At 48.1% G+C, this 15,295-nt stretch overlaps 1 protein-coding gene across 5 annotated transcripts in view; it reads left to right on the top strand.

Annotated features, from left to right (window-relative positions):
• The window catches only part of LOC139240929 (integrin alpha-7-like), a 264,675-nt gene that overhangs the window by 236,423 nt on the left and 12,957 nt on the right, over window positions 1–15,295 (top strand). For 4 of the 5 annotated variants that reach the window (XM_070869466.1, XM_070869470.1, XM_070869468.1 and 1 more), the window contains 3 exons: window positions 7,119–7,232; window positions 8,210–8,308; window positions 9,460–9,585. In XM_070869466.1, the coding sequence (XP_070725567.1) occupies window positions 7,119–7,232; window positions 8,210–8,308; window positions 9,460–9,585 (339 nt within the window). Of the gene's footprint in view, window positions 1–7,118; window positions 7,233–8,209; window positions 8,309–9,459; window positions 9,586–12,797; window positions 12,926–15,295 lie in introns of all 5 variants that reach the window. The other variant, XM_070869467.1, reaches the window with a different exon arrangement.

Consider the following 15,295-nt stretch of genomic DNA (forward strand, 5'->3'; position numbering starts at 1 on the left):
ATGAACAAAAAGGTGCGGTTGAGTGAACCATTTTCCTCCATAGGTTCAGGGCTAACCGCAACCCATTGCCTAGTTCTGACACGGATCTTACTTGTCCAGCTGTTCTCCAGCTGTGGGGGTTTCTGGTGAGTTCATTGACCCCACCACTTCCTATTCTGAACATCCATCAGACGCTGTCCTGGTCATGTGTGTGTTGTAGCTGTGTCAACCATGACAACCATGCATCACCCACAACCCCCTTCCCTCTCCCAACCCAACTTCCTTCTGTGTCTGCCCCTGAAAAAAAAACTCTCTCTCTCAACTCACTTTCAACGACACTTTCAAAATCCCAACTGTCCATCCTTTGACCCTCCATTCACCAGGACATTTCTGCAGCCACCGATCTGCTCAATCACACCCTCACCATCACCTTTGATGCCCCAGTCCCCATTCAAACAATTACTCTCTCTCACCCTGGCCGTTCCCCTGGTACAGCCCTGATCTTCGCTCCCTTAAGTCTAAGGGACGCAGACTTGAATGGATGTGGCGGACAACTGGTTTAGCCATTCACCAGATCTGGCTGGACCATATAAAGCATTATCGGGTCCTGCTCTCGTCTACCAAAATCGCTCACTATTCCAGAATCATTCTGGAATGTAAAGACAAACACCGGCTTCTATTCTCCACTGCTAACTGTCTTCTTAAATCCCTCTCCCCAGTCTCCACCCTCACCTCCGACAATAAGGTGCTATATAAATGCAAGTTGTAGTTATTGTTGGACAGGAGGTATAGATTTGACCAAGTATAAAAAATAAAGCTAAGGCAGTAAAAAAAAAAGTGACTGGGTAGTAAGAGTAACAACAGGGTGATCAGTTTTATATTTCTTTTTGTTATGTTTAGAATAACTCCACAAGACTGTATATTGTAAGCTCAAACTGTTGTGACCTTGGTCTCTTTAATGTAACTCCGGAGTGAGGAAGCAGCATGGTAGACTGCCTTTTATACCTGCTTGCCCAGGATGTACAGGTGACCCTTCGATCTCCCACAGGTGCGCCCCCTGGTGGCAAGTCTTACATATTGGTGAGATTTACATACATATATAACATCACCCCCCCCCCCCCCCCCCGCCCCGCAAAGTCTTATGTACAAGTTATTGGCAAGTTGAGGCGATCTGGCGCTCTGTGTTCCCGGGTCGATCGCCTGGGTTGAAGTCCTGACATGGGTGAGTCGGTCGGATCATTGCTGCACTGCCGCGTGGCTGGTCTGATCGGACTGACAGGCATGGTGGGTTCATCCTCGTGGTTGACGGCGAGGTCGATTGTGTTAGTGGGTTGCTGGGGGCCAGGTCCTTTCACAGTAGTTCCTGGTTATCTGTACTTCGCAGTTTGGTCTAGTCCAAATGCTTTATGCGTTTGCCCAGTACATGGTTTCACAATCAAACGCTCCACTTTCATCACTTACATTCCATTCCCCCCCTTTGGCTAATACAGTGCTAGCAGCCCATCTGGGGCCATGATCATGGTCTACATCATTTATTCTGATGTCGCGTGGAGGGGCCGTGCGATCATGGTACATTCTCTGCTGATAGCATACGGAAGGCTCGGTTCTGAGTGATTCTGTCTGGTGACTGCATCGCGCTCGGGATCACCTGGTCTGTAGGGTGTCAACCGTGACATGTGTGGTGCTTGGCTTTGTGATTTGGGCTGCCTGCTCCGGACTATTGTCGCTGACCCTAAGGTCTGGCAAGCCCAGGATGGCCGATATGGCCTTGAGACTTTCAGTAGTGGCAGGAGGCCTTGTGGTCCCCGTGAATCCTGGGCCATGGTATGGGGGCCCGGGACCACCGACTGTGTGTAGCCACCCTGCCTTTCTTTGCAACGTTGCAGGGTAGGGGGCAACATCCCGTCTAGCGGCTCGCCGTTAGCATTGGGACACTCTGTGGTACATCTCTTTTGTCCTGTGAACGCAGGCTACTGCTTTGGTTAACTCTTTGGATACATGTCTTCACTAAGGAAGACATGAATAACCTCCCGAAAATACGAGGGGACCGAGGGTCTAGCGAGAAGGGGGAACTGAGGCAAACCCTTATTAGTCAGGAAATGGTGTTAGGGAAATTGAAGGGACTAAAGGCCGATAAATCCCCAGGGCCTGATAGTCTGCATCCCAGAGTACTTAAGAAGTGGCCTTAGAAATAGTGGATGCATTGGTAGTCATTTTCCAACATTCAATAGACTCTGGTTCAGTTCCTATGGATTGGAGGATAGCTAATGTAACCCCACTTTTTAAAAAAGGAGGGAGAGAGAAAACAAGGAATTATAGACCGGTTAGCCTGACATCGGTAATGGGGAAAATGTTGGAATCAATTATTAAAGATGTAATAGCAGCGCATTTGGAAAGCAGTGACAAGATCGGTTCAAGTCAGCATGGATTTATGAAAGGGAAATCATGCTTGACAAATCTTCTAGAATTTTTTGAGGATGTAACCAGTGGAGTGGATAAGGGAGAACCAGTGGAAGTGGTGTATTTGGACTTTCAACAGGCTTTTCACAAGGTCCCACACAAGAGATTAGTGTGCAAAATTAAGGCACATGGTATTGGGGGTAATGTATTGATGTGGATAGAGAACTGGTTGGCAGACAGGAAATAAAGAGTGGGAATAAACGGGTCCTTTTCAGAATGGCAGGCAGTGACTAGTGGGGTGCCGCAGGGCTCAGTGCTGGGATCCCAGCTCTTTACAATATACATTAATGATTTAGATGAAGGAATTGAATGTAATATCTCCAAGTTTGCAGATGACACTAAGTTGGGTGGCAGTGCGAGCTGTGAGGAGGATGCTAAGAGGCTGCAGGGTGACTTGGACAGGTTAGGTGAGTGGGCAAATGCATGGCAGGTGCAGTATAATGTGGATAAATGTGAGGTTATCCACTTTGTTTGCAAAAACAGGAAGGCAGATTATTATCTGAACGATGACAGATTAGTAAAAGGGGAGGTGCAACGAGACCTGGGTGTCATTGTACATCAGTCATTGAAGGTTGGCATGCAGGTACAGCAGGCGGTGAAGAAGGCAAATGGCATGTTGGCCTTCATAGCTAGAGGATTTGAGTATAGCAGCAGGGAGGTCTTACTGCAGTTGTACAGGGCCTTGGTGAGGCCACACCTGGAGTATTGTGTTCAGTTTTGGTCTCCTAATCTGAGGAAGGACATTCTTGCTATTGAGGGAGTGCAGCAAAGGTTCACCAGACTGATTCCTGGGATGGCAGGACTGACATATGAAGAAAGACTGGATCAACTAGGCTTATATTCACTGGAATTTAGAAGAATGAGAGGGGATCTCATAGAAACATATAAAATTCTGACGGGATTGGACAGGTTAGATGCAGGAAGAATGTTCCTGATGTTGGGGAAGTCCAGACCAGGGGTCACCTTCTAAGGATAAGGGGTAAGCCATTTAGGACCGAGATGAGGAGAAACTTCTTCACTCAGAGAATTGTGAACCTGTGGAGTTCTCTACCACAGAAAGTTGTTGAGGCCAGTCCGTTAGATATATTCAAAAGGGAGTTAGATGTGGCCCTTACGGCTAAAGAGATCAAGGGGTATGGAGGGAAAGCAGGAATGGGGTACTGAAGTTGCATGATCAGCCATGATCATATTGAATGGTGGTGCAGGCTCGAAGGGCCGAATGGCTTACTCCTGCACCTACTTTCTATGTTTCTATGTACAACCGGTTGGGGCTCGCCCGCTACTTTGGCTTGCTGTACAACATGCCTGACCCCGTGTGATAACACATCACTTGCTACAAATACTTTGTTCGATACCTATACAACCGGTTGGGGCTCGCCCGCTACTTTGGCTTGCTGTAAGGTATCCCCTTATTACATCATTAGCTGCGAAAAAGCGCTCACATGGGTTACACTGTGCAAACAACTTATTGGAATGTGGTGGGTTCCCGGCCTTCTCAACGGCCGCCCCTTTACCTTTGCCCCAAGCCCAGTCGTCTTCCTTGTTGGGCAACACATACCTCGGTTTCGTTGCGGCGACATCCTGTGGTCTGGACGCTCTCTCGTCCCGTGGTCTGGACACTCTCTCGTCCCGTGGTCTGGATGCTCTTTCGTTCCATGGTCTGGACGTACTCTCGTCTGTGTCCGTGATGCCGACTGCCGCGACCTTCCTCCCAGGGATTTTGTCTCTGGCGTCGGGAAGACGCTTTCGGATCGTTTTGGCCGGAATCCCATTTTGCTTGGTCGACCTTGAGCCTCTTCCATCGTCGCGAAGAGGCCGTCGGCTTCGAGTGATGGGTACCTCGCCTGTATCACTGCTCGGTTGATCTTCACCTCCTCGTGGTCGTGATGAGTGGCCTGTGCCTCGGGGATCTGCAAATGGATCTGCACTTCGATGCCTGGTTCAGCTGAAGGTGGGGACTTGCTCAGCCTTTGAGCAAGGGAGACGTCGTTCGCCGGAGAAGGTACACAGAAGTCTTCCCAGTTCCATCGAATCTTCCCCATCCACCTTCTACCAAGCAGCGTTGACCCATCACCTGAAACAATCCACAGTGGTAAATCGTGCACTGCTCCCTCATGGGATACTCTTATGTCCACACTACCAATAACTGGTATCAGTTCCTTGGTGTAGGTGCGCAGCTTTACCTGAATCGGGATCAGCTTGGGTCGTTGTGCTCTGTCGCCCCACAGCTTCTCGAATGCCTTCTGGCTCATTATTGATTGACTCGCCCCCGTGTCTAGTTCCATGGAGACTGGAGTGCCGTTGAGTTTAACTTTTAACATTATCGGAGGCTTTTGGTGGTGAAGGTGTGTATCCCATATACTTCCTCTTCATCCTCAGGTTGAGTTGCCTCTCCTGCTCGTTCAGCGTGATCCTTGCTGGATCGGTCGTCCTCTCCTGACTCTGCCACATGGTGAGTCACAGGTGTTTGCACATTCGCTGGAGGTGCCCCATTGTTCCACAGCCCTTGCACACATAGGGCTTGAATCGACATTGATGGGCTCTATGACTGCCCCCGCAGCGCCAACATGGTGTTAATGGATACGCATTCACGCCCCACGGCGGACTCTGAGTCACCCTCGGTCTGGCCTCTGCGGTCGTGTCGGTCCTGCCTGCTGAAAGCGTAATTTAATGCACAGTGCTTGCCGGTGAGCTTCGATTCTGTGAAGATATCTGTTTTGTGTTGTCGCTCGTGGATATGAAAGATCTAGGGATTCGGCAGACAGCAGTTTGCGAAGGATGACCTCGTGACTGATTCCAAGCACGAAAAAGTCCCGCAACATTTCCCCCGAAGGATCCGGCAAAGTTGCACTGTCCCGCAAGGCGTCTTAGGTCAGCGACAAAGCTCGCCACGTTCTGGCCCTCGGAGCGGTGGTGCGTGTAAAAGCGATACCTGGCCATCAGGATGCTCTCCTTTGGCTTGAGGTGTTCCCGAACCAGCGTGCACAACTCTGTGTAAGTCCTGTCCGTTGGTTTGACCGATGCCAGCAGATTTTTGAGGAGGCCATATATCGAAGACCCACATACGGTGAGGAGAATCGTCCTGCGCTTGATCGCTATCTCAGCCTTGTCCAGCTCATTGGCCACAAAGTACTGGTCGAGGCGCTCAATGAAGGCTTCCCAATCATCACCCTCAACAAATCTCTCAAGAATACCAATGGCAGCCATTACCACGTGAACGTTCGTGATCCGTTAATCATCGCCGATTTGTTATGTTCAGAATAACTCCACAGGGCTGTATCGTAGGCTCAAACTTGGTCTCTTTATTCAGACTCCAGAGTGGGGAAGCAGCATGGTGAGTCACCTTTTATACCTGCTTGCCCCAGGGTGCACAGGTGACCCTTAGGTCTCCCACAGGTGTGCCCCCTAGTGGCAAGTCTTACATTTTGGTGAGGTTTACATACATAACACTTTTCAACTGAAATTGTATTTTATGTGTTTGTTTTCTAGCTTATATTACAGTAATAAAGCTACTCCTGGCATTTGGGTCATTTTATTGCTGTAATATAAGTGTTTGTTTCAGGGTCACAATGGGTTAACTAAAAACTCACAAAACTATTCCACCCATGTACCCGACAGAGCCCCCCACTCCCCCGGGGCATGAAATCATTGGCGCCCCCTGGGGGCGCTAACGGGAGGCACATACAATGCGAATTTCTCCCCCTAAGACTGTTGACAGGTCCATGGAAATAGCTTCCGACATTGCGCTCCACTTCATCTCGGGAGCTGTAACCCCAACTTCGCAACCGGGCGCAGGACATCCCGCCTCGCCTTGGTTACCGCCCCCAAACAGGGCAACACCGAATTTTGCCCCCTTATAATACAGCAGTCGCTGGAGTTCCAAAATTGATTTAGGATACTGGAGGGGTGGGCTTCGATGGGAGAGTTAGGGTACTGGAGGGATGGGCTTCGATGGGAGGGTTAGGGTACTGGAGGGATGGGCGTCGATGGGAGAGTTAGGGTACTGGAGGGATGGGCTTCAATGGGAGAGTTAGGGTACTGGAGGGATGGGCTTCGATGGGAGAGTTAGGGTACTGGAGGGATGGGCTTCGATGGGAGAGTTAGGGTACTGGAGGGATGGGCTTCGATGGGAGGGTTAGGGTACTGGAGGGATGGGCTTCGATGGGAGAGTTAGGGTACTGGAGGGATGGGCTTCGATGGGAGAGTTAGGGTACTGGAGGGATGGGCTTCGATGGGAGAGTTCGGGTACTGGAGGGATGGGCTTCGATGGGAGAGTTAGGGTACTGGAGGGATGGGCTTCGATGGGAGAGTTAGGGTACTGGAGGGATGGGCTTCGATGGGAGAGTTAGGGTACTGGAGGGATGAATTTCAATAGTCTGAAATGCCTTTTTTTCATGCATTTCCTTCTGGATTTATGCAAATCAAGAATTTTCATGATGTTTGCAGAGGACTGTCACCAGTTACAGGCCAAATATCGGAGTTGTAGATTTCTATCGGCCCTGGTCGTAACTTCTTTCCATTTCCTGTGTGTCAGATCTGCAAATGTTACACAGTGGAAGAGAAGCCTGCAGGATATTCTGTTGTCAGCGGGTTAACCCAGCACTCATCAGTTCAATCCCAAGCACCCCGCAGTTGTTCAATCAGAGTAACCAGTGATGCATATTATATATTGTCCACAGGACTGTGAGCAGGGGACGGCTAACTGCATTGTCTTCCAGTGCCCTCTACAAATCCTGGACACTTCAACCACAGTGAAAATAAGTGCACGACTGTGGAACAGCACCTTTCTGGAGGTAAGCTTTACAAGCAATTGTATTTCGAGATTATTCCAGCCCAGATTGGTGGAATGAAAGTTCCAGCTCTGCTGGCATTGAGGGTTGTCAATGAAATGAGGTTGGGGCATCCTCAATCGAATTCCTTGGGGCCATAACTCCAGGGCTTAAAACTGGTCAGAATTCAGAACCAATTATTATTAAGGGTTATGGATTCAAGGCGGCTAGATGAAATTAAGATACAGATCAGCCATGATCTGATTGAATGGTTTGAGGGGCTGAATGGCCTCCTCCTGTCCCTAATTGACAATAAATTGCCAATTTCACTGAGAGACCAGAAGGGTTACTGGTGTGTGAAACTGAAATGTCACATAGTTGGGGTAAGCATTGTTCTTTTGAGGTTGGATTTAAGGCACCTTGTTGGGGTAGAGTGATCATAAGCAGTCCCTCGAAATCGAGGAAGACTTGCTTCCACTCCAAAAGTGAGTTCTCGGGTAGAGGGAGCACTGAAGGCCCCCATGTACCACCCCTGGTCTGTGCAGAGTTGCTGATCTCAGCTCACGCGGTGGGGAAGGTGCTGCTAATGCTCTTCATGTCTGTGGGGCTCAAGAAATGAAAATATTGACCAAACGTCCCACACCTGATCTCTATCTAGTGACCTCGTCCTGCATGTGTGTAGATGTTGGAGACAATACGATTGGGTTTGGGAGTAACGACTGGCACAGTGGAATAACCTGGTGACTCTCGCTTGTCTCAGCTCAGACGTGAAAGAATGGTCACTTGGTTGAGGTACTTGAAAGGCTGCCGACTTGTGCTAAAACAGTTTCTTCTTGCATCTTGAACCCATCCAAACCGTTCCATAGCTCTGTTGGTGTCAAAGCTGCATGGCAGCTTCTGGTCCTGTCTTCTGCTCCCTAGCTTGGTGATCCCTGTTAGAAATGAATGGCCTGGGGAGGGGAAGTGATGAAAAGTGTTCACCTCTGTTATTGAAATTACAGGAGTATGCTTCACTCAGTGCCATTTCCCTGATCATTCGTGCTGACATCAGTGTGAAGTCAAGCATCAGAAACCTGAAGGTGATGAAAGCGGCTGATCAGGTACAGAAGTAACTGCAAATCTAACCTTTGCTGTAGGCTTCACCCAGTATTTCAACGCAGCGCTGAGTGTTGGTATTGTCGAGCACATGCGTGGTTTTATTTCAACTTCTGGCACACGGAGGACACGCAAGTATTGGTCTACTGCTGCCATTTTGAGCTGCCTTCCATGATCCATGATCCTGACAGTCCCACCCAGACTGGCTATGCTCCTCACTAGAGACTGGATCAACATACCTACACTACAAGGCGATATGACCCCATGTTAGAACAGCATGCGTGTAGATGCTTTCTGAGGATAGCACTGGGCTGGGCAGCCATGGTTGGCCATGGTGACACAACCTGCGGACTCCCCTTCCTTCCTGCTGGCTGTCTCCGCCACGAGGGTCACCATCAATAGGCTGATAAGGATTAGAAATGCCCACCATCAGGAATCATCCCTCTTGCCTCATGAGGGCCACTACCCATCCAAGTTTAAGCCAGGCTGCCTAGAAAGGTTTAAAATGTAAACCAGACAAGAAAAGTCCAGATTTAAGAATAGATGTCATTCTTTTTCTCACTTGCTTCTATGATTTATGATACAGAGACAGTAATTATTAAAGTTTTCAATGAATTTATATCATCAGTAAAGGTCTTTAGAACTCAAGCCACGATTACACCCCTTGCTGCTGCCCAATCTTCCTGTTTTGTTTTGGGCATAGTGAAAGATGGACCCACACCTTCATTGCCCCCGCCCCCAGAAGATGTCTAAAGGGCCCTTGCCAAAAAAAGGCACCGAATTGTCTTTGAAAGAAGCACATAAGAAATAGGAGCAGGACTTGGCCATTCAGCCTCTCGAGCCCTGCTCCGCCATTTAATAAGATCATGACTGATCTGCAACCTCAACTCCACTTTCCCGCCCGATCCCCATCCCTTGATTCCCCTCGCGCTTTTGCACTCCTACAACAGCGCCATCGTCAGGTGGAGGAAGACATATGGCAAGTCTGCAGTGATTTTAAGGCCTGTGACCTTGTCGTCTTGAAGTTTTTCCGAAAATCTTTTTATGGACTGAACACACACAAAAATAAATGTTATTTAGCCTTGAGGAAAAAAAACTGATTTCTGATTCTGTGAGCATGTTTTAGAATTACCATTGCAACCCTTCACCTCTCCAGGTCACCTTGCCAATATACCCAGAGAAGGCAATTGCGGGTTATGGTGGAGCACCCTGGTTGATCATACTGATTGCTGTCCTAGCAGGAATCCTAGTGCTGGCTCTGCTTGTGTTCCTACTTTGGAAGGTAAGCATGGATCTGACACAAAAGTTAACTCTTCAATGAGGTGACTTTGGTTTACCAATTCACACCTGAAGCCTCATTCTTCCATGTTTCTTGGCCTGTGAGGTTGGAGGTTCCAAACACGTGCAGAAATGTTTTCGGCAATTAGTTCCTAGATGCTGATGTAACATTCCAGTAAAAGCAAAGGATGCCCCATTTGAGTCTGGCACAATTTTCCATTTTCATTCCAAACATCATAACCTTGGAGTGCATGTCCACAGATCCCTGAAGGTAGCAGGAAAGGTAGATAAGGTGGTTAAGAAGGCATATGGAATACTTGCCTTTATTAGCCGAGGCATAGAATAGAAGAACGGGAAGGTTATGCTTGAACTGTATAAAACACTGGTTAGGCAACAGCTGGAGTACTGCGTGCAGTTCTGGTCACCGCATTACAGGAATAATGTGATTGCACTAGAGAGGGTACAGAGGAGATTTACGAGGATGTTGCCTGGACTGGAGCATTTTAGCTATGAGGAAAGATGCTGAGGTTGTTTTCTTTGCAACAGAGGAGGCTGAGGGGAGACCTTATTGAGGTGTATAAAATTATGAGGGGCCTAGATAGAGTGGATAGGAAGGATCTATTTCCCTTGGCAGAGGGGTCAACAACCAAGAAGCATAGATTTAAAGTGATTGGTAGAAGGTTTAGAGGGGATTTGAGGGGAAATTTCTTCACCCAGAGGGTGGTGGGGGTCTGGAACTCGCAGCCTGAAAGGGTGGTAGAGGCAGAAACCCTCACCATATTTAAAAAGTACTTGGATGTGCACTTGAAGTGCCGTAACCTGCAGGGCTATGGACCGAGACCTGGAAAGTGGGATTAGGCTGGATAGCTCTTTGTTGGCCAGCACAGACACGATGGGCCGAAATGGTGTCCTTCTGTGCTGTAAATTTCTATCATTCTATGATGGATTTAACTGGTCTGATGCTACCTTTGGCCTATGTTGCACCTGCAGCCGGGACCTGAACAGAAAGTGATGTCTGCTGCTCTCTTGCTGGAAGCTTCAGTCTTTGTGGGTGGAAGTTATGGTGCCGACTGGTCTAACCCTGCTTGGGACGTTTTTGGTCAGCTTGACTTTAGTCGGAGGCATTAGTACTAGATTGTTGAGTTATGTTTTGTTGGTGTTTTATACAAGGTGTGGCACTTGGGGTGTGACAGTTGCTGTCAATACTTTCATGTAAATCCACTTTTTGGCATCTTTGAACCTCATCAAAATCAACTTCACAATGTCAACAGATATATCTGTTTCCAGTGATCTTCCTGCGTGAAAGGAAAGATTTATTTTTTTATTTGTTGTCGGGCTGTGAGCCACGTTAGCAAGTCCCAGCATTTATTGCCCATCCCCAGTTGCCTTGCGAAGGTGGGTGGTGAGCCTTCCCCTTGAACCGCTGCAGTCCGTGTGGTGATGGTGCTCCTCTTGAGCACCAGCACCACAATCAAGCCTCTTGAGTGTTGTTGCAGCCGTACCCATTCAGGCAAGTGGAGAGTATTCCACCACACTCCTGACTTGAGCCTCGAAGGTGGTGGAGGTGCTGTGAGGGGAGGTCAGGAGCTGAGCCACTCATCATAGAGTACCCAGTCTTTGCCCTGCTCTTGTGGCTGGTCCAGTTACGTTTCTGGTCAATGGTGACCTCTGCCATGTTGATGGTGAGGGATCCAGCAGTGGTGGTCAGTGAGTGATAGCTGGGCTTTCTCTTGTTTGAGATGGTCATTATCTGGCACTTATGTGGTGTGAACGTTACCTGTCATATGTTAGCACAAGCCTGGATGTTATTTAAATCCTGTTGTAGGTTGGCATGGGCAGCTTCATTATATTTCCATTTTGTCCTAAGAAGAGTTGAATGTCACAGTAGCCTGGTAGCCTACCAAAGTATAAGTTGGCCTGTGCTCCGAGCAGTGGGCTGAGCTCGAAGGCAGTGTAGGGCGGGCACTTGGGACTACGATATTGTAGCCCTGTCTTTAACTTGCATGGCCTTCCTGAGTTGGGGGCACGAGACTGGTGAATTTACCCTGGTGTGTGTCAGCTGCCCCATTCCTACCGTGAAACCTCTACTGCACTCCTCAGCCGCGAATACTGTGCTGACTTGGTCACGGTTTTACTCTGCTGTGGCCTTTCGCTAGCTTTGGAAGTCAGGTAGATATGAATGATAGGAATCAGTTCAATCAAATACAAATGTGTGACTTGTGTTTCAAATGTATTTGGCATGCAATTGTAATTCCTATCGTTGATCACGAGGGGGCAGATTTTCTCAGTGCAACTACATCATAAATGTTCTTTACAAACAGGATTACGATTTTGCTACACAGAGGAAATAATAAGAATATAAGAAATAGGAGCAGGAGTCGGCCATTCGGCCCCTCGAGCCTGCTCCGCTATTCAATAAGATCATGGCTGATCTGATCCTGGACTGAGCTCCACTTCCCCGCCCGCTCCCCATAACCCTTTACTCCCTTATTGCTCAAAAATCTGTCTATCTCCACCTTAAATATATTCAGTGACCCAGCCTCCACACCTCTCTGGGGTAGAGAATTCCACAGATTTACAACCCTCAGAGAAGAAATACCTCCTTATCTCCGTTTTAAATGGGCGACCCCTTATTCTGAAACTATGCTCCCTAGTTCTATATTCCCCCCACGAGGGGAAACATCCTCTCTGCATCTACCCTGTCAGAATCTTATACGTTTCAATAAGATCTTCCCCAAAGATTGGTTAAAATCTATAATAATAACTACAGGAAGGAATGTGATGCTTTCGAGATGTACTGTTAAATGAATAATGTATAATGTCAAATGAGCGGCCGCAGAATGAAGAAAAGAACAAACAGCACGATTGAGACGGTGGTTATGGGTGCCTGCTGGGTTCAGAATTCCTGCCGTTTCAGAAATTTTTCATGGGATGCAGGGAATCTGCTGTCAAATTGAAGTAAGGATGCCAACAGGAGACATTTAACAAATGTTCTAGAAGTCAGAAAATGCTACCCATCATGCCCCTGCTCGTTGACATCGCACCGAGCTGGGCCTAAGTGTGCTGTGATTTCTTGTCCCTTGGCCACATGCCTGAAATGAGAGGTTGAAACCCTGCAGACACCTGTACCACCTCTGATGTCCCTTTGGATGCCGGCTCACTCATGCCCGCTTGGTTTACCTGTCATAACACTGGCCCAACGTTGCTTCCTTGTAGTGCGGTTTCTTCAAGAGAACGAACAAAGAGTCTCAGTATGAAACTGAATATCACAGGGCCCATCTTCAAACCCAGCCATCTGACCAGGAGAAACAGGCCACCGAGGCATAATGCTGACATCTGCAGCGGTAATTGTAGTGACAGGCCTGTGCTTGGTCCAAGGAGAAAGACTTGCTGTGGTAGTGCCAATGGGTATAGTGTGTGTATTTGCACGGGCACTGAGCACTTGTATGCCAAGGGGTGGTGTGTGTAAGGATTATAAATAAGTCTCAAATATTTAAGCATACCTATAGTTCACGTGATGGGGCGTAGAACCAGTTACCTTCCCTTAAACTACACATCATTTTACATCTCCCCTTGACAAGAGGAGTGCGTCATTCACACTGAACAGCTGGATGTGCCTCACATTCAAACAGTTGGTTCCCAATTCAAGCTGTTCCAGCCCATGTTCCAACAGAGAGACATGGCTGAGATGGCCAAACCCAGTAGAACCCAGCTCACTTCTTCATCAAGTGTAAACGTTCACCGTGCAAATCCAACGAGTCTCCAACTGGTTCCTTGGATCAACATTGTGTTGAGTCTCAGAGCCAGCAGACCTCAGTAGACTTCTGAAAACCTCCTGATCCCTCGCTGGAGGCCCACAAGTCTTTGGACTCAATAATATTGATGAGTTTTGGGGAGGGGGGCGAGTCTGGGTGTTGTCTTCATAGTAAATTCATTGTCATAGCCAAAGACGGTTTGAATCTTTTAGCCCAATGTGAGTGTTAGTGAATACACATTCATCCCCTGTGACATGGCATCAATTGACATGTTTAAAGTAGTCATCGTGATTTGCTCAGGGGATAATCCTTACACCACTGCCCCCACCCACCCCACACTTTGTGTATCACATGGCAGTAATGGATGGATTTGCAGTGTGTGTTAGGCATGCACTTGTGTTGATTTCTGTGACGTTTTTCTTCCCTTGTGAAGTTTGGATGTGTTTTCAGTGTGCACACGGTAAGAATACCCGAGATGCTCTGCATGGAACACCTTTTATTTGAGTTGTTTTATCCCCAAGGAATCAGCCACTTGTTCCCCCCACATGCTTGTGTGTGTATTTTACTTATTTAAAGTAGTTGGGGTCAGCTGAGGTGATGCTAGCCTGGGGTCTCGGGGAATTGTTTCAAGTTGCACGAAGTAAGGTCACCACAAAGTAACATTTCCACCGTAGGAAACATTCAATACTATCTCTGTTTCTGTTTCTCCTCCCTCGCTCTCTTCCAAGGGTCTCCCTAGTAGAAAAGCAAAATACTGCGGATGCTGGAATCTGGAATAAAAACAGAAAATGCTGGAAATACTCAGCAGGTCAGGCAGCATCTGTGGAGAGGAAGCAGAGTTAACGTTTCGGGTCGATGACCCTTCGCCAGAACTGGAGAGTGTTCGGAAAGAACAGATTCTTAACCAACACTGAAAGGGGGAGGGGAAGAAAGAACAAAAGGGAAGGTCTGTGATAGGGTGGTAGGCAGGAGAAATTAGAGAGACAAAGGGGATGATGGGCCAAATTCAAATGGTAATGCCAGGAGTTAGAAAAACATTCGTCGAGATAGGGAGTGAATGGTGGGATAATGACCAACTGCCATTAGAGACAAGGAGAGAAAAAAAACAGGCTCTGAGGGGGGCGGGGCGGGGGGAGGGAGCCAAAGATTGGCAACGGTTATGCTCTGAAATTGTTGAACTTGATGTTGAGACCAGAAGGCTGTAAAGTGCCCAAACGAAAGATGAGGTGCTGTTCCTCGAGCTTGCGTTGAGCTTCGTTGGAACAGTGCAGGAGGCCGAGGATGGAGAGGTCAGAGTGAGAATGGAGCAGGGAATTAAAGTGACAGACAACTGGAAGCTCGGGGGTCATACTTACGGACTGAATGGAGGTGCTCCGCAAAGCGGTCACCCAATCTACTCTCGGTCTCGCCAATGTAGAGGAGACCACATCGTGAGCAGCGAATACAGTATACTGAATTGCATGAAGTACAAGTAAATCGCTGTTTCACCTGGAAGGAGTGTTTGGGGCCCTGGATAGTGGGAAGGGAGGAGGTTACTTTTGAATACCATCTTTGAACAGGCTGGCTCTACTCACAAGACCCTTCGTCTCTGTGCAACTTCCTTCAGCTCGGAGAGTTAGTGAACAGGACGTGGAGCATCCTCCATTACGATATCAAAAGGGGTTGTGCGGAAGAATGGCATTATCTGCCCAACCTCAGACAAGCTTAACTAGCAGCAGCATTTGCATCAATAATTCAGGGGTGGGGTAGGAGTCTGTGATAGAAAGAAAGATAGATTATATATCAGGACGTCCCAAAGCGCTTAACTGCAGTCACTGTTGTAACGTAGGAAACACGGCAGCCAATTTGCGCACAGCAGCAATATGATAATGACCAGATCATCTGTTTTTAGTGATGTTGGTTGAGGGATAATTATTGGCCAGGACACCGGGAATAACGTCCCTTCTCTTCAAAAGAGTG

Source organism: Pristiophorus japonicus, chromosome X, assembly GCF_044704955.1.
Source record: "Pristiophorus japonicus isolate sPriJap1 chromosome X, sPriJap1.hap1, whole genome shotgun sequence".
Classification (NCBI taxonomy): Eukaryota; Metazoa; Chordata; class Chondrichthyes; family Pristiophoridae; genus Pristiophorus; species Pristiophorus japonicus.